Source organism: Ursus arctos, unplaced genomic scaffold (genome assembly GCF_023065955.2).
Source record: "Ursus arctos isolate Adak ecotype North America unplaced genomic scaffold, UrsArc2.0 scaffold_8, whole genome shotgun sequence".
In the NCBI taxonomy this organism is placed as follows: Eukaryota; Metazoa; Chordata; class Mammalia; order Carnivora; family Ursidae; genus Ursus; species Ursus arctos.
In genome coordinates this window covers 50,051,130-50,076,758 of record NW_026623100.1, presented here as the reverse complement: position 1 = coordinate 50,076,758, position 25,629 = coordinate 50,051,130, and the positions used below count along the sequence as shown (strand labels likewise).

General features: G+C 41.4%; 1 protein-coding gene across 2 annotated transcripts in view; it reads left to right on the top strand.

Moving 5' to 3' along the window:
* Positions 1 to 4,697: 4,697 nt before the first annotated feature.
* Positions 4,698 to 25,629, top strand: part of TMEM87B (transmembrane protein 87B) — a 47,472-nt gene continuing 26,540 nt past the window's right edge. For both annotated transcript variants that reach the window (XM_057309209.1, XM_057309208.1), the window contains exons 1-9: positions 4,698 to 5,170; positions 8,757 to 8,817; positions 13,369 to 13,460; positions 15,856 to 15,993; positions 16,930 to 16,983; positions 18,208 to 18,298; positions 19,736 to 19,797; positions 20,244 to 20,427; positions 24,682 to 24,781. In XM_057309209.1, coding sequence (XP_057165192.1) covers positions 5,012 to 5,170; positions 8,757 to 8,817; positions 13,369 to 13,460; positions 15,856 to 15,993; positions 16,930 to 16,983; positions 18,208 to 18,298; positions 19,736 to 19,797; positions 20,244 to 20,427; positions 24,682 to 24,781 — 941 coding nt within the window. In that variant the 5' untranslated portion in view covers positions 4,698 to 5,011. The remainder of the gene's footprint in view (positions 5,171 to 8,756; positions 8,818 to 13,368; positions 13,461 to 15,855; positions 15,994 to 16,929; positions 16,984 to 18,207; positions 18,299 to 19,735; positions 19,798 to 20,243; positions 20,428 to 24,681; positions 24,782 to 25,629) is intronic.

Sequence of the window (25,629 nt, the reverse complement as noted above, 5' to 3'; positions counted from 1 at the left end):
CAGCAAGTGAGAGAGGGAACACAAGCAGGGGGAGTGGGAGAGGAAGAAGCAGGCTCCCAGCAGAGCAAGGAGCCCGATGTGGGGCTCGATCCCAGGACCCCGGGATCACACCCTGGGCTGAAGGCAGATGCTTAACGACTGAGCCACCCAGGTGCCCCAGTACAGCTGCTTTAAAAAATAGTTTGGCAGTTCCTCAAATAGTTAGAACACAGATTTACATTATGACCCACCAGTTGCATTCCTAGGTGTATACCCTAGAGAATTGAAAACCCGTTCACACAAAAACTTATACACAAATATTCATAGCAGTGCTATTCATGATAACCAAAAAGTGGAAACAACCTAAACGTTCATCAGTGGATGATGAATAGATAAACAAAATGTGCGATATCTATACCCTGGAACGTTATTCACCCATAGTGTGCGGATACATGATGTAATGTGGATTAACATTGAAAATATGCTGGGTGAAAGAAGCTAATCACAAAGGACAACATATGGTGTGATTCCATTTATGAGAAATATCCACAATAGGCAAATCCATAGAGAGAGAAAGTAGATTAATGTTTGCTTGGGGCTGGGGGAGGCGAGAACAAAAAGTGACTGCTAGGGGCACCTGGGTGGCTCAGTCCATTGACCGTTTGCCTTCCACTCAGGAGCACTGGGCTCCCTGCTCAGCGGAGAGTCTGCTTCTCCCTCTTCCTCTGCCCCTCCCCCTGGCTCTTTCTCTCTCTCTCTTTCAAACAAATAAATAAAATATTTTTTAAAAAGTGACTGCTAATGAATTCAGGGTTTCTTTTGGGGGGTGACTATAATTATGGATTTTTATAGATTTTCAACTAGTTTTTCCTTCACTCATCTTAAATTCTGTTATTAGGTGCATAAGTATATAGGATTGTTGTGTCTTTCTTATGAAGTGACCCCTTTAACATTATGAAATTACCTTCCTTTTATCCCTCATAATATTATCTGCTGTGAAAACTTTGCCTGATGTTAAAATAGTCATTCTAGCTCTCCTCTTAGTATTGTTAGCATATCATATAATTTTTCATGCTTTTCAGTTTTAACCTATTTATGTTTTTATATTTAAAGTCCCTTCCATGTAGGCAACATGTAGTTGGATTTTTTTTCAACCAATCCGACATCAGTGCCTTTTAATTAAGATAATTAGACCATTGGCATCTAATATGATTATTGATACATGATTGGGTTTCAAGCAACCATCTCGCTATTTGTTTTGTATTTGTCCTATTTGTTCTTTATTCCCTTTATCTACTTTTTCTGCTTTCTTTTGGAATAATCATATTTTTTATGATTCTATTTTACCTCCCATCAGTTTTTGTTCTTCTAGTGATTATCCTAAGATTTATAGTTACATGCTTAACTTATCACAGGCTTTGTTCAAGTGATATATCATTTAAAGCATAGTATAAAAACTATACAATAATACATTTCCACTTCTTTCCTCCTGGGCTTTAAGCTCTTGATGCATAGATTTTATTTCACACATGTGATAAACCCCAAAATGGTATTTTTACATTTGTTTAAGTAGTAAAATATCTGTTAAAGATATTCAATAATAAGAAAAGATCTCATATAGTTACGTGTTGTTACCATTTCCTCTGCTCTTTATTCTTTTCTATGAATTCAGTCTTCCACCTGGAATCATCTTCTGGACATTTCTTCTCAGGCTGGTCTTCTCACGATCAATTCCTTCAGCTTTTATAAATCTGAAAATGACTATTTCTCATTTGTCTTTGCAAGATATTTCTCCTGAGTATTGATTCCTAGATTGAAAAAAATTTTTCTTTCAATACTTTTAAAATAATGTCTCTCCATTGTCTTCTTGTTTGTATTGTTTCAGACAAGAAATTTATGTCATTCTTATCTCTTTGTTTTTTGTATGTAACACGTCCTTTTTCTTTGCCTTTTTTAAGAAAATATTTATTTATTTATTTATTTATTTATTTATTTTAGAAAGAGACAGAGAGAGTTTGAGCAGGGGGAGAGGCAGAGGGAGAGGGAGAGATAGAATCCTCAAACAGACTCCCCAATGAGCATGGAGCCCAAGGCGGGGCTGGATCCCAGGACCTTGAGATCATGACCTGAGCCTAAGGCAGCCGCTTAACAGACTGAGCCACCCACGTGCCCCTATAAACTTTTTATTATGGAAAATTTCAAACTTACACAAAAGTAGGCAGGATAGTAATGTAAATGCCCATGTATCCATCTCCAGGTCTTAGAAAATGATCAACTCATGGCCAATCTTGTTTTACCTGTGTCCCCACTCACTTCTCTCCCTCTTATATTATTTTAAAGCAAATCCCAGACATCATGTAAACTTACGTTAATATTTCAGGGTGAATTTCTGCAGTGATCCCTGGCAGTGCCCTGCCCGTTTTCCTCCTGTCCTTTCACTTCAGTGTGCCTGAATTGACTCTGGCTCTCATGGTCTGCATCTCTTTGCTTAAAGGCTTTCCTCCAAAGTGGGGAGAACTACTGTGTCCTGCCCATAGCAGGCTGGAACTGCCAGTGTCATTGGTGCCCCCCCAGGACAGACCCTAACCAAGGACTAACGGGTATGAAGATATAAATATCTCAGCTCATTCATCCCTTGTGAGATGATTATGAGGCATGTGCTTCACACCTTTCTCCTAAGTTTCTCAATGGGATTACATTCCCTTCGCCCACAGTAGTAGCTGATGTGATAATGCCCCCTTTATTATCTGTATCCCTTCTCTCGCATTTGCTCACTCCCTGTATCAGTTTTCCAGGGCTGCCATTACAAAGTACCACAGACTGGGTGACTGGACATAATTTATTTTCTCATGACTCTGGAAGCTAGAAGTCCAACATCAAGGTGTCAGAGTTCAAGGTGTCAGCAGGGTTGGTTTCTTCTGAACCTCTCTCCTTGGCTTATAGATTACTGTCTTCTCCCTGAGTCTTCACATGGTCTTTGTGTGTGTGTCCTAATCTCCTCTTCTAATAAGAATACCAGTCATATTGGAGTAGGGCCCACCTACACAACCTCGTTTTTACCTTAATTACCTCTTTTAAAGGCCCTATTTCCAAATACAGTCACATTCCGAGGGATTGGGGGTTAAGACTTAAGCATATACACTTTGGGGGGGAAATTCAGCCCATAATACTCCCCTACTGGTGTTTCCTGCATCTCTCAAATGAACTACTATGATTACTCAAATCTTTATTACAGGGTCTGTTTCTGGGCAAACTCAAAAGAAGGAAATCTCTAAAAGATAAAGGACTCTTGGAAAAAAATTAACCAAATTACCCCCATAGAATCTTGATATCCATACTTCAAGGCTTTACCTGTTCTGCCTTTGTACAATCGGCTTTTTACATGTGGACATCTTTTTACATTTCAGGGACTATGCTGTATTGATCTTGTCCCTATCCAGGCAGTTCCTTGGATGCAGGAGCAATGCTGCTTGATTTGCTCATGTCAATGACAGTAGTTCTAATCTGCTTTGAAAACTAGGTTTTAATAGAAAAGCCACAAAATCTAAATGACAAAAGTACTTGTACTTTAATAATGTAAAATCCTTCGAGTCTACTACCAGCAATCAGTACAAATGTGCAATACCCAGCAGTAAGGCACACAATATTTGTTGACTGAATTAAGGTTTTAATGATTTTAAGCAGATGTATATATATAGCATCATCAACTGAAGTTGGAAGCTAAACACTCAGGATTACAAAGACATTTATAGTAGACACGAATTTATATAAAATAGTTTCAAACTGCTAGTGCCACCTACTGGTGAGGGTTGGCCAGTGTTCCAGAAACCTCTCTCCGTGCTCTTGAATTTTGATGGTTGTATATAACAAGGGGCCTATCTGAAGCATTTGTAAACAATAAAAATCTGACACAATAAAAAGTATTTATTTATAATTACAAGTTTCTTGTGAAAAGGAACTATCACAAATTCAATCTTCACAGTTATACATACACATGAGCCTCGACTCAGAACTCTGGCCTAGACCCTCAATAATTACTGGCTGACTAAGTGACTAGGGTGACTGATAAGGCAGAGAGAGCCTCTTGACTATAAATCAATCCCATTTTACGTTATAACGCTATTAATCCAGGAGTGTATTCTTCCTCTGAACATTACTTACATTTGATAATAAAGTAGTTCTCTTTAACAGCAAGCTTTCACAGACGAAAATGCTGGGCAAAGCACACAGTAAGACAGATGTAAGCCCTGCCCCTTTCAGCTTTAAGTAACCAGGCGGCTTTATTTGTCTTAAAATTACTAACTGTGCCACCGACGTTATACTAACAACACAGTGCCTTGGGTTCAGCTGACCCTGACCTCAAAGGACTTTCCAGACCACTTTCCATGAATTTAGAGAACAGTTTGTTTCCCTTGAGCTGAGAGGACTGGGGTAGGGGCACGTGCAGAGGATGCAAGGAATTGAGACACAAGGAGCAGAACTTTGACACGAAACCATCCCATACTCTCCACTAAGCGTCGGACCACAACCACAGTGAAACCTGGGATTTGAGTTTTCGGCCTCAGGCCGGCCCCGCCTCCCAGCCCGTCCCCGCCCCAGTATGGTCCCGCCCACACCCCCGCCTACCCCAGCGGCCCCGCCTCCACACTCGGGCCCGGCCCTGAGTCCCACCTCCCCGCCCGGCCACGCCCCAAACCTGGCCACGCCCCAAATCTGGCCCCGTCCGCATCTCTTCTCCGGGCTCCGCTTCCCCACTCCGGTCCGGCCTCGAGGCCCGCCTCCACGCTCTGACCAGCCCACCCCCTCCTAGCCACGCTCTAGCTTCTTTAGCTCCACGCCTGGCCCCGGGCCTCAGCCTCGCTTCCCCGGGCCCAAACCGCGCGGCCTCGCCAAAGCCCAAACCCCTCGTCTACCTCCCAGTCGGAACCACACCACCCGACCCGAACCCGCCTTCCGGGGGCGGAGCTGCACCAGGTGCGGACCCGGGGCGTGGCGGGCGCCTTGGAGCGCCAGGTGCGGCTTCCGTGTCAAGATGGCCGCCGCCTGCCGCATCGGGGTCCGGCTCCAACCCGGCCCCCGCCTTCCTGCCGGGGCCTCGCTACTTCGCGTCGCCCTCTGTCTCCTGTGCTGGGCCCCGGCGGCTGTGGGCGCCGTCCCGGAGCTCGGGCTCTGGGCAGCGACAGTCAACGACGTAAGTGGAGTGTGGAGACCGAGGCGTGGCGCGTCTCGGGCCCTCAGGGTCCTCGCGGAGCTCGCCCCGACCCCCGGGCCCGGAGTCGGGCCCGGCCCGGGACTTGTTCATCTGGGCTTTGCTGGGCCTGCTCCGGCTCCGTGATATGCTCCCTGAGCCTTTCGTCTGTTATGGACGAGGAGAGCCCCATCCTCCGGCCCGACCTGGGCTGTGGGGAAGATCACAGTCAGAAGCTTGTGCATGGGGACGGCTCTCCCTTCTGAGCGCTGGTACTGTTCCTAAGGATCGCCTTTCCCGAGGTCCTGGCCCCTCGCTGTGCTCTGACGCGCTCTGACTCGTTCAAGTTCTTGTTTATTCAGACCCGAGCCCCGGATCCCTTGGCACTCGCTCGGGCAGGCATCTTTGCCATTTGACCCCACCTTGGGTCCGGGTGCAGCCGCAGGGCCACACCCATGAGGCCACTTTGGAAAGGACTTAACTAGACTTCACTCAACATAAACTTAAAAGCGCGTGTGCCGCTTTCGGTTTTTTCTTTAAATGAGGAGAAAACGTGTGACAGCCACCCCACTTCTCTTTCGCTCTTCTGGGGTTCCTGAAATTTCTCTAGGGCTCCTGTCACAGTTCCGGGAATGTGTGTGCGGAGATGAGGTGGGATGGGAGATTAAGGAGTGTTTGAAAGGCTAGTCTGGAGGCATGAGTGTGTGCAAACTTCCTTTCCAGCGCAGGCCATTTGAGAACTTGGCATCCAGTAGTCACATGAGATGATGTAGGAGCGATGCAGGAGTGGAATTTTGGAAAGTCTTGCTAAAGAGGGACAGGAAATCGGGAAGAGGCCTTATCCCTTGCTTTTCTAGTCAGATGCTTCATCCATCTCTGCTCTAAGATGAATAATTTCCACATGCATTAAAATGATGTTTGAGCCCTAAAGGGAAAACTTATATTTTGATTTACTCGATCAGAAAAATTTAGTACTAGAGGCTGCAAATACTTCCTACAGCGTAGAAACTACACAGGAAGGAAACTAGGTCTCTTTCTGAATTTTTAAGACCCGATGCCACCATTTCTTCCCGGATTCTTCTGGGTTGGTGTCCCATTATATATGTCAGCGATATAGCATGCACATCTCTATTATTGAATTTCTCTGAACAGTAAAAAGCAAAACTCAGAGAACCACACTTGTGGTTTCATGTTGCTTCTTTAGTGAATGGCAATATCATAAACTAAGTCAGAGTAAACAGTACTGGAAGTGAATGAGCTGTGCACAGATTGTTAAACTACTTGACCATATCTGTAAAGGTCTTTGCCAGCTATACTTTGGATGGTGAAATTCCAAAGGCCCTGGAGAAAGAATAACTTTGCTTCCTGCATAAAGAAGGTAAATTTTTCCTTGGGTCCTACCTACCTCAGATCAGTAGCAGTCCATAAAGCCCTTCTTTGCAGAGAATATGCTGATTTTCACCCCATTTCAAGTTGTTAGAATTTGCCCTTAAGAATAAGACAAGAGATGGAAGCTTTCATTTATTTGTACTGCAAATGTATCAAGAAATGCTTCTTTTGATTGTAAAGGTCAACAAATAGTTTGAGCACCTGCTGTGCACAATGTGCTAGACTGGCCATTGCTGTTGCAAAGATGAATTTAGACAATAGTCCCTTCTCTCAAGAAGCTCACATAGTAGTAGAGACAACAGATTCATGAGTAGTTATATACTCGGCAGCATCCTTGGAATATTAGTGGAGCACTAGGGGGTCACCTCACTCTGCTCTCTAGAGTTGGTGTCTGGTTGGGTCTTTAAGGCTGAGTTGATGTTACCTGGATGAAGAAGAAGGAGGGAGTTTAAAAGGAGCAATGCAGGAAATTCTTAGTGTTTCTGCTGAATGAGGTTCTGGTAGGAGTGTTAAAGGGGACTCAGGCTACCCTAAGGCTCCCACAGCTTGGCCCTGAACCTGTGGCCAGGAGTCTGAACTCCAGGACCCTTAGGGTCTGAGGCCAGTGATGTCATTGATGAAGTGAGCTAGAGTCAGGGTGCTGGGAGAGCTGTGTCCTATAGATTACGTGCTCCTTCTGAAGAGGGCAGCTGCCATTCGGCTCCAGTTGGTGGCTCTTACATGGCAATGTAAACACAGGATTGCCAAGTCTCTTTTTTAAAGTGAAGACCAGAATCCATGTTTTTATCATGTCAACTAATTCAAAACATTTTTAAAAGTTCCCGTGTTAGCCAAACAAACCCCATTTATAGGTTCACGTAGGCCACCAGTAACAAATTTTGGGTGTGAATGAAGGAGAGCCATTGAAGGATTTTAGACATAAGTACCAATCACTGTGGCTGCTGTCTAAGAATGAATTATAGGCTCAGATCTGGTGGCAGAATTTCCAGTTAGGTTATTGCAGAGCGGGAGGGAGAAAATGTTGAGAGCCTGAAGTGGAAATGTGGTGGCAGGGATGGAGAGGAAGAACTACATTTGGGAAGTGTTTGTAAGATTAAGTAGGCATGCCTTGGAGATTAGCGATAGAGCTGAGGGGCTGGAAGGAGCCAAGGCTGGGGTGACTGAAGATGGCATCACCTGCAACCAGCATGGGTAGTGTAGAAAGAGTTGGGGAGGAGCAGAGAGGAATGTATCTGCTTTAGGACAGGTTACTGTGAAATGTCTGTCCTCTAGGATGGATATGACCTTAAGGCAGTTGGGTACGTGGATCCGGGGGTCAGAAGAGGGGTCTGGGCTGGGGGATTTGTTGTTATTGTTGAAACTGTGTTGGGGTGGAAGGTTACCAAGAAAGAGCTGCCTGTCATCTGTGTTTTTCATTTCTAACCACTTGTTCATTGAACACAGTCCCATCTCACGTCGTTTTTATTCTTGGTGAGGGAAGACATTAAATAACTAAGTAATGGATTATTTCATTTTAATTGTGGAAAGGGACATGAAGGATGGGTCCTAGAGACTGTGTAAGGGAGGGCTTGGCCTGGTGTGGCACCTGGTGTAAGACTTCCTGAGGAAGGGGCTCTTGAACTGGGCTGAGAAGTGTAAGAAGTCATTAACAAGGTGAATAAAGAGTGACAGGGAAGGGTTTTTAAGTAAGTTTTCAGGTTGACTACTAAGGTCCTGAGAGCCAGAAGGAATACCCTGCTTTCAAAGCTCTGAGAGAAAGGTGCTGAGAGGTGGGCAGGCCTTGATCATGCAGGGGCCTGTGAGTGGCAGTAAGAATTGGTCTGTTATAAGTACATAGTGGAAAACCATAAAGTACATTCGAAGAGATATCGAGAAAGCAACTGCAAATACATAGATAGGTCCCCTGCCTGAGCAGCAATAATGGTACATGGCAGCAGCCCTTACCTCCTGTGTGTTGCTGGTCCCAGGCTGAGACCCTGGAAGCAAGGGCATTCCGGATCCTCTTAGAGAGTAGACACGTGGGACAAGATTTTAAGCAAGTGGGTGATGGGACCAGATTTGCATTTTTAAATAATAATCACTCTGGTCACAGGAGTGCAAGGGTTAGAACTGTGTATTTTCAAAGGTAAAACTGTACTCCTAAATAGAGAAAAAAAATTTTTAACTAGATCTTTCTGTATTTTCTTGTGTTTCATTTTAGAAATCAGGACCTTTGATATTTAGAAAGACTATGTTTAACTCTACTGAAATCAAATTTTCTGGTAAGTACAATAAATTAATATACTAACAACAGTATATTATAAATGAATAATATCATGTAATGTAATATAAACTGATATATTAATAAAACTAATATAACATATTTTAAACTATGCAAACGTTTTGTTTTTAAGTGGTTCTAACATTTTCAGGGTTTCTTTTGTTTGGGTCAGGCCTTGGTTATTTTCAAGAATGGATTTTTCTGATCCTATCTCAAAAAATGTAATATGAATCATTCTTCAAAAATTATAATTAAAGTATAATAAAGTAGGCTTCAACAAAAAAAGTATTTCACTTCTGTGAAATTTTACTCTGAATCCCAGCTTTCAAAACTAGATAAATTCCTTTTATGAATATATGAGATGTCATGATTATGGTAAAGCCTTTATGCCCCTGAAACTTTTATAAATATACACATGATCGTAGACTACAGTAAAAATTACTAGACACAAACATTTTATTTTATTTTATTATTTTTAAAGATTTCATTTATTTATTTGACAGAGAGAGAGTATAAGCAGGGGGAGCGGGAGGGAGAGGGAGAAGCAGGCTCCTGCCGAGCAGAGAGCCCAACGTGAGGATTGATCCCAGGACCCTGGAATCATGACCCAAGCCAAAGGCCGAGCCACCCAGGCACCCCTAGACACTAACATTTTAATTAGGACTTTAAATACTGGTGTGTAAGAACTACCAAGTCATAGATCTTGAGGTTTTTAATATTTTTAATGGGTATGCAGCAAATCATATGTACTGTAATCTAATTCCTCTCAGTGTTTCCAGTAACTTGACTAGGTAAGTTGGTTGCCAGGGTTAAAGTTTTGGGATAAAGGAATAGTTTTTTTGTTGGGTAGATTAAATTGGCTTCCTGGGAGTCCAAAGCCATGCCTATCACATCATGTTCAAATCTTATTGGGTGATTCTGTCATATGTGGGTCTTTGGTGAGGGAAGATGGCCAACTATGAGCTAGAAAGCAGAGATGGTTCAAAGCAGCTCATTGATATCATAGATCGTCAGTGGTGATAAGAACTTGATAAGAAGAAATTGAAGTCCGAAGTAGGTGAGGAAAAAAATTGGCATCTGTTTGCTTTAATGAATTCAAATCTCAGTGTCTAGACAGGTAAGATTTAGGAGGTGCAGACAAAAAAAGTTAAATGGAGGAAAAAAGTGATATGTACCAGTGAAACACATAATTTGTTTTAAAAAATCAATATGTAGTGTTTGCGATCAGCTAAGAGTAGACCACACTCAAGACAGTGGTACTAACATATCTAAAGAAAGAATGAGGCCTCAGAAGGGAGTTAGAAGCAAAGGCATAAAAAAATACAGTGGTTAGTCAGGTTAAAGCAGAGGTCTAGCAGCACCGATGGGAGAGAAGTGTTTTTGAACTACGACTGTGGTTATGACCTGTCACTAGCAGGTGTAGATGCAGCATCCCGCGCTGCCTCGTTCTGGTGCCACGCTCATCGGGTAACCTTCATCACCGTTGGGTATCCAGGAAGGCATGTGAAGGGAGAGAGTTAATCATTACACAACCACTTTACTGTTACTGGTGGTGCGGTGAAGGAGTGAGACTGAGGCTCTGTGTTCTCACAGAACCAGATTTTAGTGCCTGCAAAGCCAAGAATTAGTCCCTTGGATATGTGTCCATGCCGTGTGGTGGATCAGGCATCTGGCTTTCATATAGGTGACCCCTCTTTTGCTACCCCGTTCATGATGCAGGCTTGTGGAATCACTGCCGAAAATCTCTCAGTGTAATTCACTGTATAAACAGAATAAAAGAAATACACTATATGATCGTCTCAATATGTACAGAAAAGCATTTGGAAAAAACACAACACCCATAAAAACTCTTAGAATTCTAAAACTAGAAATAGAAGGAGACTTCCTCAAGCTGGTAAAGGCATCTATGAAAAATCTATAACATTATACTGTCAGTTTTCCCCAGATTGTTCTATAAATTCAGTTAATCTCTGTCAAAATCCAAGCTGACTTTAATGTAGAAATTGAATAGCTATTTCTAAAATTTATATACAAATAACAATAAAACCTAGATTAGCCAAAGCAATTTTTAAAAAAGAACAAAGTTGAAAGACTTCTATCTGATTTCAAAACTTAACGTAAAGGTACAGTAATCCTAACAGTGTGGTATTGGTGTAAAGGTAGACGTACAGAACAATGAGACAGATCAGAGAGCACAGAAATAAACCCACATGTTGTAAAGTCAGTTGATTTTCAGTAAAGGTGCCAAGGTAGTTCTTTAGAGAGAAGATAGTCTTTTCAATAAATGATGCTGGAACAACTATATAGCTACACTGAAAAAAATCTCATCTCTTACATTGATCGTGGATTTAGATACTCTCTCCACTTCTCTGTCCTTCCCTTCTGGGAGTCCATTTGCCCTTATGTTAGACCGCTTGATATTGCCTCACAGGTCATTGTTAATTTTTTTCAGTCTCTTTCTGTGCTTCATTTTGGATCTTTCTATTGCTTTGTCTTCAAGTTCAGTGATCTTTTCTTGTCCAGTATTTAATTTCATTTAATCTCTATTAATCTCATACAATGAATTTACTTGAATATTGTATTTTTTTAATCTCTAGAAGTTTGGTTCCTTTTTTCAAATATCTTCTTTCCTTCCTCAGTATTTTCGTATTTTCCTTTACATCATTGAGCATGTGGAAAATATTTATAATAGCTGTTTTAATATTCTTTGCTAATCATCTTTGTCATTTCCACCTTTGTCATAATGGCTAATCTATCATGATTATGAATCAACTTTTTCTGCTTTTTATATCTAGCTTTTGTTTGGATGGTGGAAGTCATGAATGTTACTTTTTTTTTTTTTTAGATTTTGTTTATTTGAAAGAGTGAGGGAGCACAAGTGGGGGGGGGGAGAGGGAGAAGTAGACTCCCCACTGAGCAGGAAGCCTGACGAGGGGCTTAATCTCGGTAATCTGGGATCGTGACCTGAGCCCAAGGCAGATCCTTAACTGACTGAGCCACTCAGGCGCCCCATGACTGTTACATTTTTAAGTGCTAAAATATGTTGTATTGCTTTAACAATTTTGTTCTGGCAGACAGGAGTTTCTTTTGGGTCAGTTTGATCCTTTCCAGTTTTATGTTTAATTTCTTTTAGGGTGGATGTGGAGTAGCTTTACTGTAGGGCTAACTTAGCACCACTTCTAAGGTGTGACCCTGCTACATTTCTCCCCAGTGCTTGGTATATTTAATGAGGCCTTTCCACTCTGGTTAGTGGAAACTCAACTAATTCCCAGCCCTGTGTAACCTCTGAGAATCATTGGACTTCTTTCTATGCAGGGGCTGGGTGCTATGCAGACAGGCTCAATGATATCCCTGTCCAGATTTCGTTTACTTTTTCTCTAGGCAGCTCCCAACTCTTGGGTGTTCTCCCCCAGAAATTCTACCAGTCTTAGCTTCAGGTTGGGTTCCCTCTGGTTACCAGTCTTCAAGATGGCTCACAGTGATCCCTGCCTCCTGGTTTTCATGACTTTATGTAGTCCCTACCATATTATATCAAGGTTGGTCTGACCAAGAGAATGTGACAGAACTAATGGCATATCACTTCTGAAACTAAGTCATCAAAGATACTGTGGCTTCTTCTTTGCACGCTCTCTCTCTCTCTCTCTCTCTCTCTGATGACCTACTCTAGGGGAAGCCAACTGCCATGTTGTGATAACACTCCCAAAAGAGCTTTTTCTAATTCTAGACTTAATCCTTTTCAGTCTGTCTAATCATGTTACCCTCCTGCCTGAAACATATAGTAGTGCTTTGTAATATTCAAAATAAAGGAATACTCCTTAGCAGAGCATAGTACCCCTTATGACTTTTCTCCAGCACTTTTACCCAGCTTCAGCTCTTCCCCCTTTCCCTAATCTGTGTTCTGACCATAGCAAACTATTTTCAGAGGGTCATGGACGTTTGCATATACTGTTCCACTCTCCTCATCACCTAGCTAATTCCTGCTCTTCACGTTAAAGGCCTTCTCCTCTAGTAAGCCTATTGGTACTCCTTCTTCATGTTCTTCTAGACTATGTTAGGTGCCCTGCCCAGGGCTCCCCTTGACCCCCTGTTCTCAGACCCTAACTCTATCAAAGGTGCCTGTTTAATTGTTAACCCTCCTCTCTCCAGTACCTCTTATATCAAGGACAGGGATTGTTTCAGTTTACCATTATGTCTCTTTCTGACACACAAGGGATGCTCACTCAGTATTTTTTGAATGGATAAGTCAGTGAAGAGAACAGTTTAGAGTGACTTTAGAGTAAGCAGTGAAACATATTTGGCTAATCAGTTGTTTTTTAACTCTAGATTTAATACAGAGATTAAATGAATAGTAATATAGCAACTTTTGGTTAACTATAATAATTTAATTTAATGAATTTATCTCATTTTGCAGTGACTTTTGGGAGAAATTAGGTAATATTTTATTCACCGTTTCATTAAAGTAGCCTATTTTAAATTGCATTCTCAAAACCTTAAGCTTATATTGGAGTATATATATGATGACTATAAAATGAGACTTTCTTTTTCTAAACAGTTAAGTCATTCAGTTGCTCTGGGCCTGTGAAGTTTACCATAGAGTGGTATTTGAACCATTATACCTGTCAAAATGAATATTCTAAGCTGGAGGTAAGTAAAATGCAACTTTTTAATGTATAAAAAGCTATGAAGGAAAAATTATGAGTATAAAGATTTATTAGCTCATTAGGTGAGGAGGCCAGAAATATAGATTGTAGTTTTAAAAGTACCACAGATTTATTTTGGGACTTAGGCAAGAAATGCTTTAATTATATCAAAGTATATGCGTTCTGGGAAGGAAACATCTTTTAGTTTCCTTTTGTCTTATGAAAAATGTTAATAAATATTTAAGTCAGACATGTAGAAACCATCAATAAAGGGGTTGTGGGTCACATACAAATAAAAATCAACGTAGTTTAAGGAAGAAATGTAAAAGTTTTACTTCATTCAAAAAATTAGTTATAGGGCACCTAGAACTTTAGGGAGGCCAAGTAGCTTTAGTGAGTAGAAGCAGATCTCAGAGAGGTGAGGAGAGGAAAGGAGACCCCCAGGAAAAGGAGAGGGAGCATGTGAGAGGAGGAAAAAGGTCAGGCTAGGCTTTCTCTTGCCCCTGGGGTGTCCACTGGGCTCCCGTGTCCCTCAGCAAAGTGTGTGTTTTGACAGTTCTGATAGTTGCTCACAGCCATTTCCTTGTGGGCTCCTAGCTTGAATGATGCGTGGGTTTCCATATTCTTATCTGTATTATCTTTCCATATGGGATGAAAGGTGCCATTTTCCTCAAATACTGCCTTTGTGACTTTATCCCCAAATATTTTGCCCCTTCACGCTATATACTTCAGTGTGTGTTTCTTAAGAACAAAGATACTCACTTAGATTACACAGTGATAAACTTGAGGAAATTTAACATTGATACAAAACTGTTATCTAGTAGACAGACTTTTTTTTTTTTTTAAGATTTTATTTATTTATTTGTGAGAGACAGGGAGAGAGCAAGAACAAGCAAGGGGAGCAGCAGGCCAAGGGAGAAGCAGTCTCCCTGCCGAGCATGGAGTCCAATGTGGGACTCAATCCCAGGGCCCCAGGGTCCTGGGATCATGACCTGAGCCAAAGGCAGATGCTTAACCAACTGAGCCACCCAGGCACCCCTAACAAACAGATCTTATTAAAGTTTTGCCAATGTCCCCCAAACATCCTTTTTAGCAGTTTTTTATTGTTTTCCTGATCCAAGATCACACTGCATTTCTGCAGCTTTTTTTTTTCTGTCTTTCCTGACATTGATATATTTGGGGCGTACAGCCATTTGTTTTTATAAAATGTCCCTCAATTCCAATATTTCTTTTTTTTTTTTTTAAGATTTTATTTATTTATTTGACAGAGATAGAGACAGCCAGTGAGAGAGGGAACACAAGCGAGGGGAGTGGGAGAGGAAGAAGCAGGCTCATAGCGGAGGAGCCTGATGTGGGGCTCGATCCCAGAACGCCGGGATCACGCCCTGAGCCGAAGACAGACTCTTAACCGCTATGCCACCCAGGCGCCCCCCAATATTTCTGATATTTCCTCATGATTTGGTTCAGGTTATGTTTTTGGCAAGCATACTGGAGAGTTCTGGTTTGTCCCATTTTTGGTAATGCTAACTTTGATCAGTTGGTTAAGGAAGTTTCTACCAGGCTTCTCCACTATAAAGTTACTACTTTTCTCTTTGTTGTTAACAATAATTTGTGAGGAAATACTTTGTATTTGTATGTGAATATCCTGATTTTTCATCAATGCTTGTTTTAATATCTTTTGATTCTTGCCTAATGAATCAGTTACTGCTCTGATGATTGCTAAATGGTGATTTTCTAATTCCGTCTTTTCTTCTGCTTTGTTAACATTCTGCCATCAGGATGAGCTCTCTCTTTGCCTCTTATCTTACCTGTTAATTATTCAGCTGAGCAATCATCAGCATAGATGCATTGATTTTTACTTTGTTACATGGGTTATAATCTCTTACTGGTTTTTTATTTATTTTGCTCAAATTGTCTCCTGTTTGGCCAGGAGAAGCCAGCTTGACCTTTTCTTGATGACTGGAAGCCACCATTAGAAGCCTAGTTTTATTAATCTGTCTTTGGTTTAGCTTTTCTTGTAGTTAAATGCCGCTTTTCTTTCTCGGTAAAATTTTTCATACATGGGATAAAATGAAAGTAGCCTCAGGACAAAGTATTTTTTATTTCTCTATGAACCATTTCCTGTGGTAATATACCTTAGTCACTTTTCTTCCTCTAAGGTTATACTTGTATTATGTGTTATTGTATCTGAGCGCCTTGGAGTGGCTAACATGTTATGATGACCTTGTCATACTTAAAATGATATCCAAAACATTTTTCTTTTTGGTATTTTGTTCTGCATGTTTTCAAGTGCTCCAAACTGGATGAATCTTTGATACCATTTATATGCGAAGTTTTATTTATCTTCTTGAATAAGAAGTGTGGAGATAAATTATAACATCGAATTTTACCTTGGGCAGGAGGAGCTGTCACAGACACAGGATCTGAGTGTTGATGAAGACGTTTGTGGCCATTATTTAAAGAACGGTGAATGTTGGACAACAAAATATGAAAACTTAGATTGCAACAGTGACTTACAGGTTTTTCCCTCGCTGACTGTGAGTATCTGTCTTGCCATGTCAAAATAGAATGTACTTTACTCTCAGTGAATACAAGTATTAACTTAAATTCTATTTTATCAGTATTTTGATAAAGAAAGGTGCTTAATTTGTTAATGTCTGGTGCAGTTCTTTTGTATGTGTAATAGTATGTAACAAGCAAGATCCTGGCACCGCTACTCCATTTCATTGTACCCTTTACAGAAACACCCTTAAAAAAGAACCCTTTCATCACCTTGTCCTGGTCTGCTGTCAGTTCCTCTGTCATTCTCTCTTCTATCTACTCCAGTGAGACCTTTGCCCCCATCATTCCATCAGAACAGCTAGTCAAGGTTTCTGGTACTAAAGGTCTGTCAGTTTACTTGACTTATCAGCATCTAACCTACTTGAACACTCTCTCCTCTCTTTTGCACTTACTTCCTCCCAGCCTGGAAGATTTGATTCTGAAATGTTAACAGCAGTCATCCATGGGTTGTGACTATGGGTCATTGTAACTTACATTTTTATTCTGTAAATTCTGAAATGAAAATATGTCTTCAGTGAAAATAATAAAGGTGTTTTTAAAATTTGTGTTGAAGTGTAATAAACATAAAGCGTAAGTATCAGAGGCGTATGGCTTGATGAATTTTCAGAACCCGAACACATCAATATAGATCCAGATCAAGGACAAAATATTTTAGCACCTAAAACTCCCCACCCCCCACCCCCACCTCCCACCTTTTGGTTCCTAATACTTTCCCCACCAAGGTAACCACTATCCTGATTTAAAAAGTAATTTTTCAAAAGTAGGATTTTGTTACTCATGTTTGGGCTACTAGGGATGTGTTCTCTGATTCTTTACTTTTTTCAAAACATTCTTTTCTTAATTGTTTAAGCAGTTTTCCCCCATAGAAACGCACCAATATAAAATGGAATTATTTTATTCTTTTTTTCCAGAATAAGGAACTAATTACAAATACCAGAAATGTTTCAAACCAGGAAAGATCAACAGTAAGTCATTTTATTTGTCTTTAAATCAAATGTATACAAGTTCTGGTAAGCCTGAGAAGAGTCTGCGATGGACAGATACTTGGAGAGCAATATACAGTAGGGTGATTAGAAGCAGGGAAGAAAAAAGAAGCATTATTTCAAATAGTATATTTTTTATGTGTGTCTATATGAATTTTGTATATACTTATTTCTGACTTTGTTTAAAAATTCCTTTGAAGTTGTAATTTAAGGTTAACTTCTTTGCAGCCTTTCTTTCAAATGCCTAGCGTAACAATGGGCTGGTCTGGATCATCATTAAGGATGTATAGAAATAAAAACCATGAACATAGCACCAGGGGAGAGAGAATTTGGTATTTGGAGGAATTCCTACAAGTCAGAAGACCAAGACGTGGAAAGGGTTGGAAGCAGTTGAGTGTAGGGACTGAAGGTGGGTTTAGGAGGGCTTAACATTTCCTTTTATGCCATTGACTCTTCATGTTCCTTAAGTTTTTCGGTGATCTTAAAGAGAGTTTCATAGTGGAAAGGCAATCCACTCTGGAGTGGCTGGGACAAACGAGCACAGACTCTGTTGCAGGTTGCAGGAGTAGGAAATGAAAGGGAAGGATAGGAAATATTCTGGAAGGATGAATGTGAAAAGTTTGATCCGGTTATGTGGGGCATTGAGCATTTCTAGGCATTACAGTGGGTAATTTCGTTCCCAGCAGGACTGCTAGTAGCATAAATCTTAAGGAATTTCAGTAATTAAACCTATGTACTGAATCTGTACAGTCTTTCTAACAGTGTTACCTGACTTCTTACTCCCCCAGTTCAATTTAAGACACCCAAATTTAACAAGTGAATGCTTGATATTAGGGTAAAATACGGAAAGAGTAATATTAGAAAAAATCTTTGAATGGTATTATTAAGTAAAACATAGAATGATAGCATTTGGGGGAGATCCTTTAAAAATATTAAAAGAGGAAAAACTGAATAGTAGAAAAAGCTTTTTTCTTCCTTCATTGCTTTGGGTCTGAGAGGACCATGGGGGGAAAATGGGCGAAATCCTTCCATAATCCACTATCCTTCCACTGCCTACCATTTCTTTTCATTGTTTTAAAACGGTAAAAAGTAACCCAATTCAATTACTAAAAGTTGTTTTACAATGTGGTGAACAATTTTTTAACTATAGCTTATACAGCAGTTTTTAAAAATAACATAAAGGGTTTTTTTTTTTTCCTGTTTCAGGATGTTGTAGCCAGAACACAGAGAGATGGGTTTCATATCTTTATTGTTTCTATTAAAACGGAAAAAACAGATGCAAGATGGAATTTGAATGGTATAGTTAAACTGCACGCATGTTTGCTGTCTGCATTTACTGTGTTCTGTTTTTTTGTCGTTGACCCAAATCTGTATTTTCTGAATGTAGATTAATTAATTTCAAAAATTAACTTCTGTTAATCACAGAAATAAATAATCTGTTTATCTGGGGGACTTAAAACTGTATGCTTATCTTATCTGTAATATTTATTTTTTAATGGATTGGAAATTTAAAATTAAGGTAAATTTTTAAAATTTCAAACTATAGTGGGATATAAAATTCTTCATCCTTTCAGATTTAAAAAAGAATTTTCTAATATAGAAATGAGTAGGCAACATTTTAATTGTATTTGAAGTAGATTATATTCTGTCTCATGAAAATGGCCATTATCAAGGGTTTAAATTTATTTTAAAGCATCTGTCTGTAGCTTAGGAGTAGAAGTAGCCTATCTGCCAACTGTGGTTTCTGTGGGTCTGTGAGCTCCCTGCGCACCCCCTAGGCCCCCAAGGTAGGCCCTGTGTCTCATTAAGCTATATGGTTCCTAGTGCCCAATGCAAGAGTGGGCTTACAAAAGGCAATTTTTAAGAGAATGAATGCTTTCAGAGATCTTAGACTTGCTTTGGCTGTCATTTTCCAGAGTGAGTGTCTGCTGGACCAGTAGTAGCCAAGAGCATGTGAGGGTGCTGCGGATTTGCAAATTGCTCTAATTCATCCACTAGGGACACAGAGGTGAAGCCAGGCATTGCCCAGTCCAGTGAGGAGGCAGAAAGTCCTGAGCTGACATAGGCATTGCTTCAGAGGAGGCACAGAACTGGTGTACCACAGGGGAGGCTGGTGGAGGTGGCTGCTCTAGAAGAGTGAGAAGTAGGGTCTCTTCCCAGAAATGACATAATGGGCCAGAGAAGAGAGCCAGGGACATTGGAGCCATTCTGCTACCTAGGCTAGTGCGTTCCTCCCACCTTCCCAGGTATCGTGTCTTTTCCCCTGATTCCAGCAGGGAGTTTTAAGACCCCACCAGTTAGTAACTGGAGCAATTACTGAGACCTGTAAGTTTTGTACTGTGTTTGGCACCCTGTTTATTATTGTTGTCTTAGACAAAAACCCCAACTAGATGCTTGAATCCGGTAAATTACACTAAAGAAGACAGAGTCCTCAGTGAGGTCAGTGACTCAGGATGGGGCCAGTCAAAGGCCAGTACTGCTCTGCTGTCTGCGTAAGATCAGATTTTGGCACAGGTTTGACAACGGCATGTATACAAGTAAAGGTATCTTGATGAGATCACATGCCAATGACTAGTAATTATCCAATACTTTGTGTGTGCTAAGTAAAAATTCAGCATTTGTTAGCTCGGTTTGTGTTCTTAGAGCCTTCTGGGAAATGAGCTTACATTTAAAAATACAGGAAAAGATTAATGGGTCATTTAATTCTTATTTTCTTTATCCCCATCTTCACCAGTTTCTCTTTCTATGATTGGGCCTCATGGATATATTTCTGCATCAGATTGGCCTTTGATGATTGTGAGTATTTCTCATCATTTTTTCCTTTTTTAAAAATGAATTTTGTGGGCACCTGGGTGGCGCAGTCGTTAAGGCGTCTGCCTTCGGCTCAGGGCGTGATCCTGGTGTTCCAGGATCGAGTCCCACGTCGGGCTCCTCCGCTGGGAGCCTGCTTCTTCCTCTCCCACTCCCCCTGCTGTGTTCCCTCTCTCGCTGGCTGTCTCTGTCAAATAAATAAATAAAATCTTTAAAAAAAAAAAAAAGAATGAATTTTGTATCCTAATTGGAAACATTAACAATTTAAAGAATTCGGTAGTGGTATCCCTTAGTGGCTAATGCTTTGGCATACCCTCCATTTCTGGTCCCAGAGTGACAGGAAAATAAAAGATTAGATACTTGAATGAAGAAATGTCCATTTTCAAATGATCACAAGCCTTAACTGACTAAAACTGCTTTTCTTCCTCCAGTTTTACATGGTGATGTGCATCATTTATATTTTATATGGCGTACTCTGGCTGATGTGGTCTGCCTGCTATTGGAAAGATATATTAAGAATTCAGTTCTGGATTGCAGCTGTTATTTTCCTGGGAATGCTTGAAAAAGCAGTTTTTTATTCTGAATATCAGAACATCAGCAGCACTGGGCTATCAAGTAAGCTGTGACTCTCTCCATAAATGCAGTATGATCCAGGAGGCCCCTAGCATTTGTGAGCAGAGCTGTGGGAGGCCTCCTTTGTACAGTGGTTTGGGAACAGTCGCATTTGAGATGAAGAGGACAAGAGCCAAGAAGGGGATGTCAAAGTGGGGCTCTGATCTAGGCTAGTGGATGTGTTGTCCTCATTTTCTGTTCCCCTGCTTTCCCTCACTTTCCTCCTGGGGAAAAGAAAACTCCCATTCTAGTGATTGACTTAAAACAACACAAGTTCCAGGCAGGGGCACTTTAGGTGCTACTGATCCTTTTAACATATTTCTCTGTGTTTTCCCCTTATTCTTTCTTCTCCTTTCTCCTCCCCCCCCCCAAAAAAAAAGAAGGAACATTTGACCCCAGGGAGTAAAATCAGTAGTGCGGGGATGGATGGTGCCTGTAAGCCGTCTGGTGTTCTCTGTCTCCTCACTCTCACAGAGAACTTCACGTGACCGTTGGAGGCCCCTCACGGCTTACACGGGGAAGGCAGGAAGTTGGGCATCTCCGATGTATGCCCCAGATTTCTAGAAGGTAGTGTGCAAAAAGGCCAGAAAAGTCAAGTACAATTGCATTGCCGAAGCTTTGGAAAGGGAGGTAGCTCGAAAGGGTTGAAAGCACTCAGGAGTGTGCTTCTGAGTGATCCGTTAAAATGATCTTTGTACAGATTTTCATAGGGTGTGGTTATGTCTGCTATTTATTTTTGTAATACTCCAGAAAAAAAAGAAGAGTGAGTTGGAATACAGATGAAACCGATCAGGCATAATGTTGATAATTATTGAAGCTGAGTATTGGGTACAGGGGAGTTGACTATACTGCTTTCTTCATGTTGGGGAATGTTTGTAATTTTCCAAAATAAAAGGTTATGTTCAAGAGAAGAAAGAAAGGACAAATATCCAGGGAGGCATATTAGAGATCTTATTCCACTATGAGAGGTTTTAGTGATGTGTGTGTGTGTGCGCGCGCGCGCACGCTCTGAACCAAATAGTGAAGAATGGGTGAGGCTGCTGCTTATGGCTGGGGAGGAGAGCATTCTTGAATATTAAGTAAGGGAGTTGAGCTCCTTTGCTTTTAGTGGTGGTCATCTCTTGTCTAGGGAGGGTTGTGGGTGGCCTTAACGTCAGTGAGGAACAGCAGCCTAAGATAACATGAAGGGATAAGAGGCCACTTGCCATCCTCAGGGACTTTAAGCCTTCTGTCTGAGATGACACGAGAAAGCCTTGGAAGAGAAACCGCAGGCTGCTGTCAGTGTCTTCGAGGAGTCCTGTGAAAACGAGAGGTGCCAGAAGACCACATGGCTGCTACTGTTTCTGATTTTCCCAAGTGTGAAGAAAGTCTGTAACCCAGGCTGTCTTGCTTAGCACTGATTCTGGGAGGTTAGACTTTAGAAAAAGCACTGCAGGGACAGGAAACGGTGATTGTTAGGACCCAACACAGGGACCTTAAGAATAGGTCATGTCAGATTGACTTCTTTTGTGCTTCTTGACTTAGTATATCTGGACTTCTTCAAGGTATTTGACTACTGTGGTTTCTTGTGGACAAGATGGAGAAATGTGAGCTGACAACTGGCTGTGCAGCCATGTCTAAAGGGCTCGTGCACATAACCGCCCATCAGTCTTGTCAGTATAAAGCTGTGTTGTCCAGTGTGGTATCTACAAACCGCATCTGGCTGTTTAAGTAAAATTAGCCATTCACTTCCCCAGTTGTGCTAGCTGCATCAGTAGCCACACGTGGCCAGTGATTACTTTATTGGGTAGCACATGTGCAGAACATTGCCATCATCCCAGAAACTTCTGTTGGATAGCACTGGTCTGGAGCAATGGTTCTCATCCCTGGCTGCACATAAGTATTACTGAAGAACTTTAGAACAATACCAGTGCCAGAGAGTCTGGTTGGCGTAGGCCTAAGAATTGGGTCTGTTGAGAGGCTTCCCATGTGATTCTAGTGTTTATCTAGGATTGAGAACCACTGCATTAGAAGGTTTTAAATGACCTCTGTCTCACAGGTTTCAGACCTTGTTGCTGGTTTATCCTTATTATTCAACTAACGTTCATTGCAGACCTATGCATATGTGGAGAGCATTTGCTAAAATTTTGTGGTCGATGTGATGTTAGCAGAGTTGTTAATACTGGGGGTATAGACAATAATTTTAGATGGACCCTTCTCACCTGGAGTCATTTGAAGGATCAAAGAGTTTTGATATCCTGAATGGAGAGGTGAAATTTAATAGGCAAGACCTTGAACTTGGGGTTGAAGTACAAATTGCAAAAATACAAATGGGAAACTTTTTTAAAGGATTTAAAGGTTGAAGCTGATGAAGAATAAACTCAACATAGGCAATTATAGAGTGGTTGCCTCCCACCAGCTCCTACAACCTTAGGTAACAGCAGGAGGACTAGCAGTGAAGACATTGAGATTCCTGTTTTGCAGGTCCAGCTGTACCAGGAAGGTTGTATAATCACTTTCTTCCAAGAGGGAATTCGTCCAGATCGAGCAGCTCATGAAAGAATTTGAAAACACACCACCCTTAACCATTTGTCATCCTAAACCTCTTCACGTTCCTCTGTCTTGGAGAGTTCATCCATTGTTTTCCTCCTGAAGCTTAACCGCCTGGCCAGATGTCTGTCCTGAGCTGCAGACCTAGTAGCTGGTCTGACCATCTTCTGAATGCCTTGCAGACTTCTCAGTCTCTGTATGGCAGAAAAGGAACTCACCTTTCCCGCCCTTGTACTTGACTCACTCTAGTCCAAACCTAATACTCCTCCAGGTATTCCTGTCATTGGATGGCCGAGCCAGTCAACCTCGGTGCCATCTTCCTGCCGCCCTCTTCCTCTCCCTCTAGTTCCACATCTGTCTACAGGGCATTTGACAAGGTTTCCTTTGATTCCTTGTGGATAAGTTGGAGAATTGTGAGCTGAAAACAAGAATAAGTAGGTGGACTTACTACTGTTTTCTGAATGTCTTTCTGGTTTTCTCCATCTTCACTGCCAGCACTGTGCTCTCATCATCTCTTACCTGGATTTCTGGAAGAGCCACCTCAGCATTTTCCTTGCCTGTAGCCTGGTTCCTTTCAAAGCCGTTAAGTAGAGCAATCTTGATAAAATCAAGCTGTCAGTTTTATTCCATGAGTCAGCAAACTTCTTTTGCAAAGCCAAATAGTAAATATTTTTGGCTTTGTGGGCCATCAGTCTCTGTTTCAACTAGTCAACTGCCATTGCAGCACAAAAGCAGCCACAGTCAACATGTAAACAAACGGGCATGGATGTGTTCCAATAAAACTTTATTTACAAAGGCAGATGTAGGGCCAGATTTGGCCTGTGGGCTGTAGTTTACCAGTTGCTTTTTTACTCGCTTATTTACTGTCATTGACTTCCCACTGCCCTTAGCATAAAATCCAGACTCATAACATGGCCTGAAAACCCTCCGTGATTTTCCCTGCCTCTCTCACCGCCTCTTTTCTTGACATCCCTCGTTACACTCTGCTGCAGACATACTGAACTTTGACTTCTTGCAGTATATTTTACTTTTCCTCTTTTCTCCTCCATGCCTTTTCATGGACCATTAATTTTGCTTTTCCCTTTATTTCCCCCAAATAGTTAATTTTTACTAGGCCTTCAAATCCTGATTTAGATGTTATTTCTTCTGAGAACCCACTATTACCTCCTTCAGATGTGGATTAGGTTGGCTTCCTCACAGTCCTGGGAGATACTATATTGCCTCTAGCACTCACCACACTGTGTTCTGTCTATTCAGTTCTCCTCAGCAGAATATAATCTTCATGAGAGCGGTGATCATGGTGTGTCTTTTCCTATTATAACCACACAGTAGGAGCATAAGTGAATAAATGATGATGGCATCCTGGAAAAAAAGAAAACTCTAGAGGACCTTATGGTTTTCAAATAATTACAGGACAGAAAGAGGGATATGGTTCTTTGTAGTCTCAAGGGAAAGAACAAGAATAGAGGGAAATTGAGGGAGACAGCTTTTAGGTAGATGCAAGCAAGCTGTGCCCAATAGAGCTAGCAAATACGGGGTGAATTCTCCAGGAGTAACAAATTCCCCTCCACTGAGGTTTTCAAACATCGGTTGGATTAGATGGCCTTTAAAGTAAATATGGCTAGCTCATCTGGGGTCCGAATGAGGTTACAGACGATACGTATTTAGAATTTTGGTAGCAGGCCTCTAGATGTATACAGAATGAATTCTTTTCTTTTCTCCCCTCAGCCCAAGGTTTATTGATATTTGCGGAGTTGATATCTGCGGTTAAGAGGACATTGGCTCGCCTCCTTGTGATCATTGTGAGCTTGGGCTACGGCATTGTGAAGTAAGTACTGGCATGTTGGAAAGATACCGAGCTTCCAGTCTTGTGACTCCTCCCATCTACATTATGGTGACCTTTAAAGTGACCAGTGAAACTGGACACTTCTCAGTATCATCATACAAACCCCATAGGGAAATACCTGCAAGGACTTGTTTTTAAGGGATTTCCATGTACTGACCACTTTACACTGTCCTCAAATAAAGATCTTGAATTTGAATTCCAGTGGCTTTTTATAGTTAGATGAATGAGTAATTAGCTTTAAGGATAGGAAAATTTTAAATGATTCTTAAAGTTCAAACCATTTTCTCTTTCCTAGACACATAGTTAACGCTTTTTTTGGAGCATGGAGCTCCATGCGTGGAGCCCCATGTGGGGCTTGAACTCACAACCTCGAGATCAAGACCTGAGCTGAGATCAAGAGTCAGACGCTCAACCGACTAAGCCACCCAGGCGCCCCAAGTTATGCTTTTACAATTGTATTTGAGTATTGTAAGGGAGAGAGGACTAAACACCAGGTCAGCAGATTTCACATTGAAACCTGGCCATCCAGTGAGCACCCTACTTTTTCCAGACCCTCTCAGGCCCCATCTTTTCTCTCCCATGCCCGTGAGTCACTGGGAGTGACCATGGAAGAGCTTGTCCTCTTTATCCTCACTGCCCCTTTTTTTTTGTTCTTCCTTCTTCTTTAAAACTCTCCAATTCCCGGAAGCTCAAGCTTTCAGGCTGGATCACCTGCTCTGTCTTCTTATTGCAGTTGCCTTTCAAGTTCCAGATTTCTCCCTTCATCCCTTAACTCTCCGAGTACTTGCTTCGCTGTCTTTCTCAGCACTTCATGTGTCAGAATTCCCTGT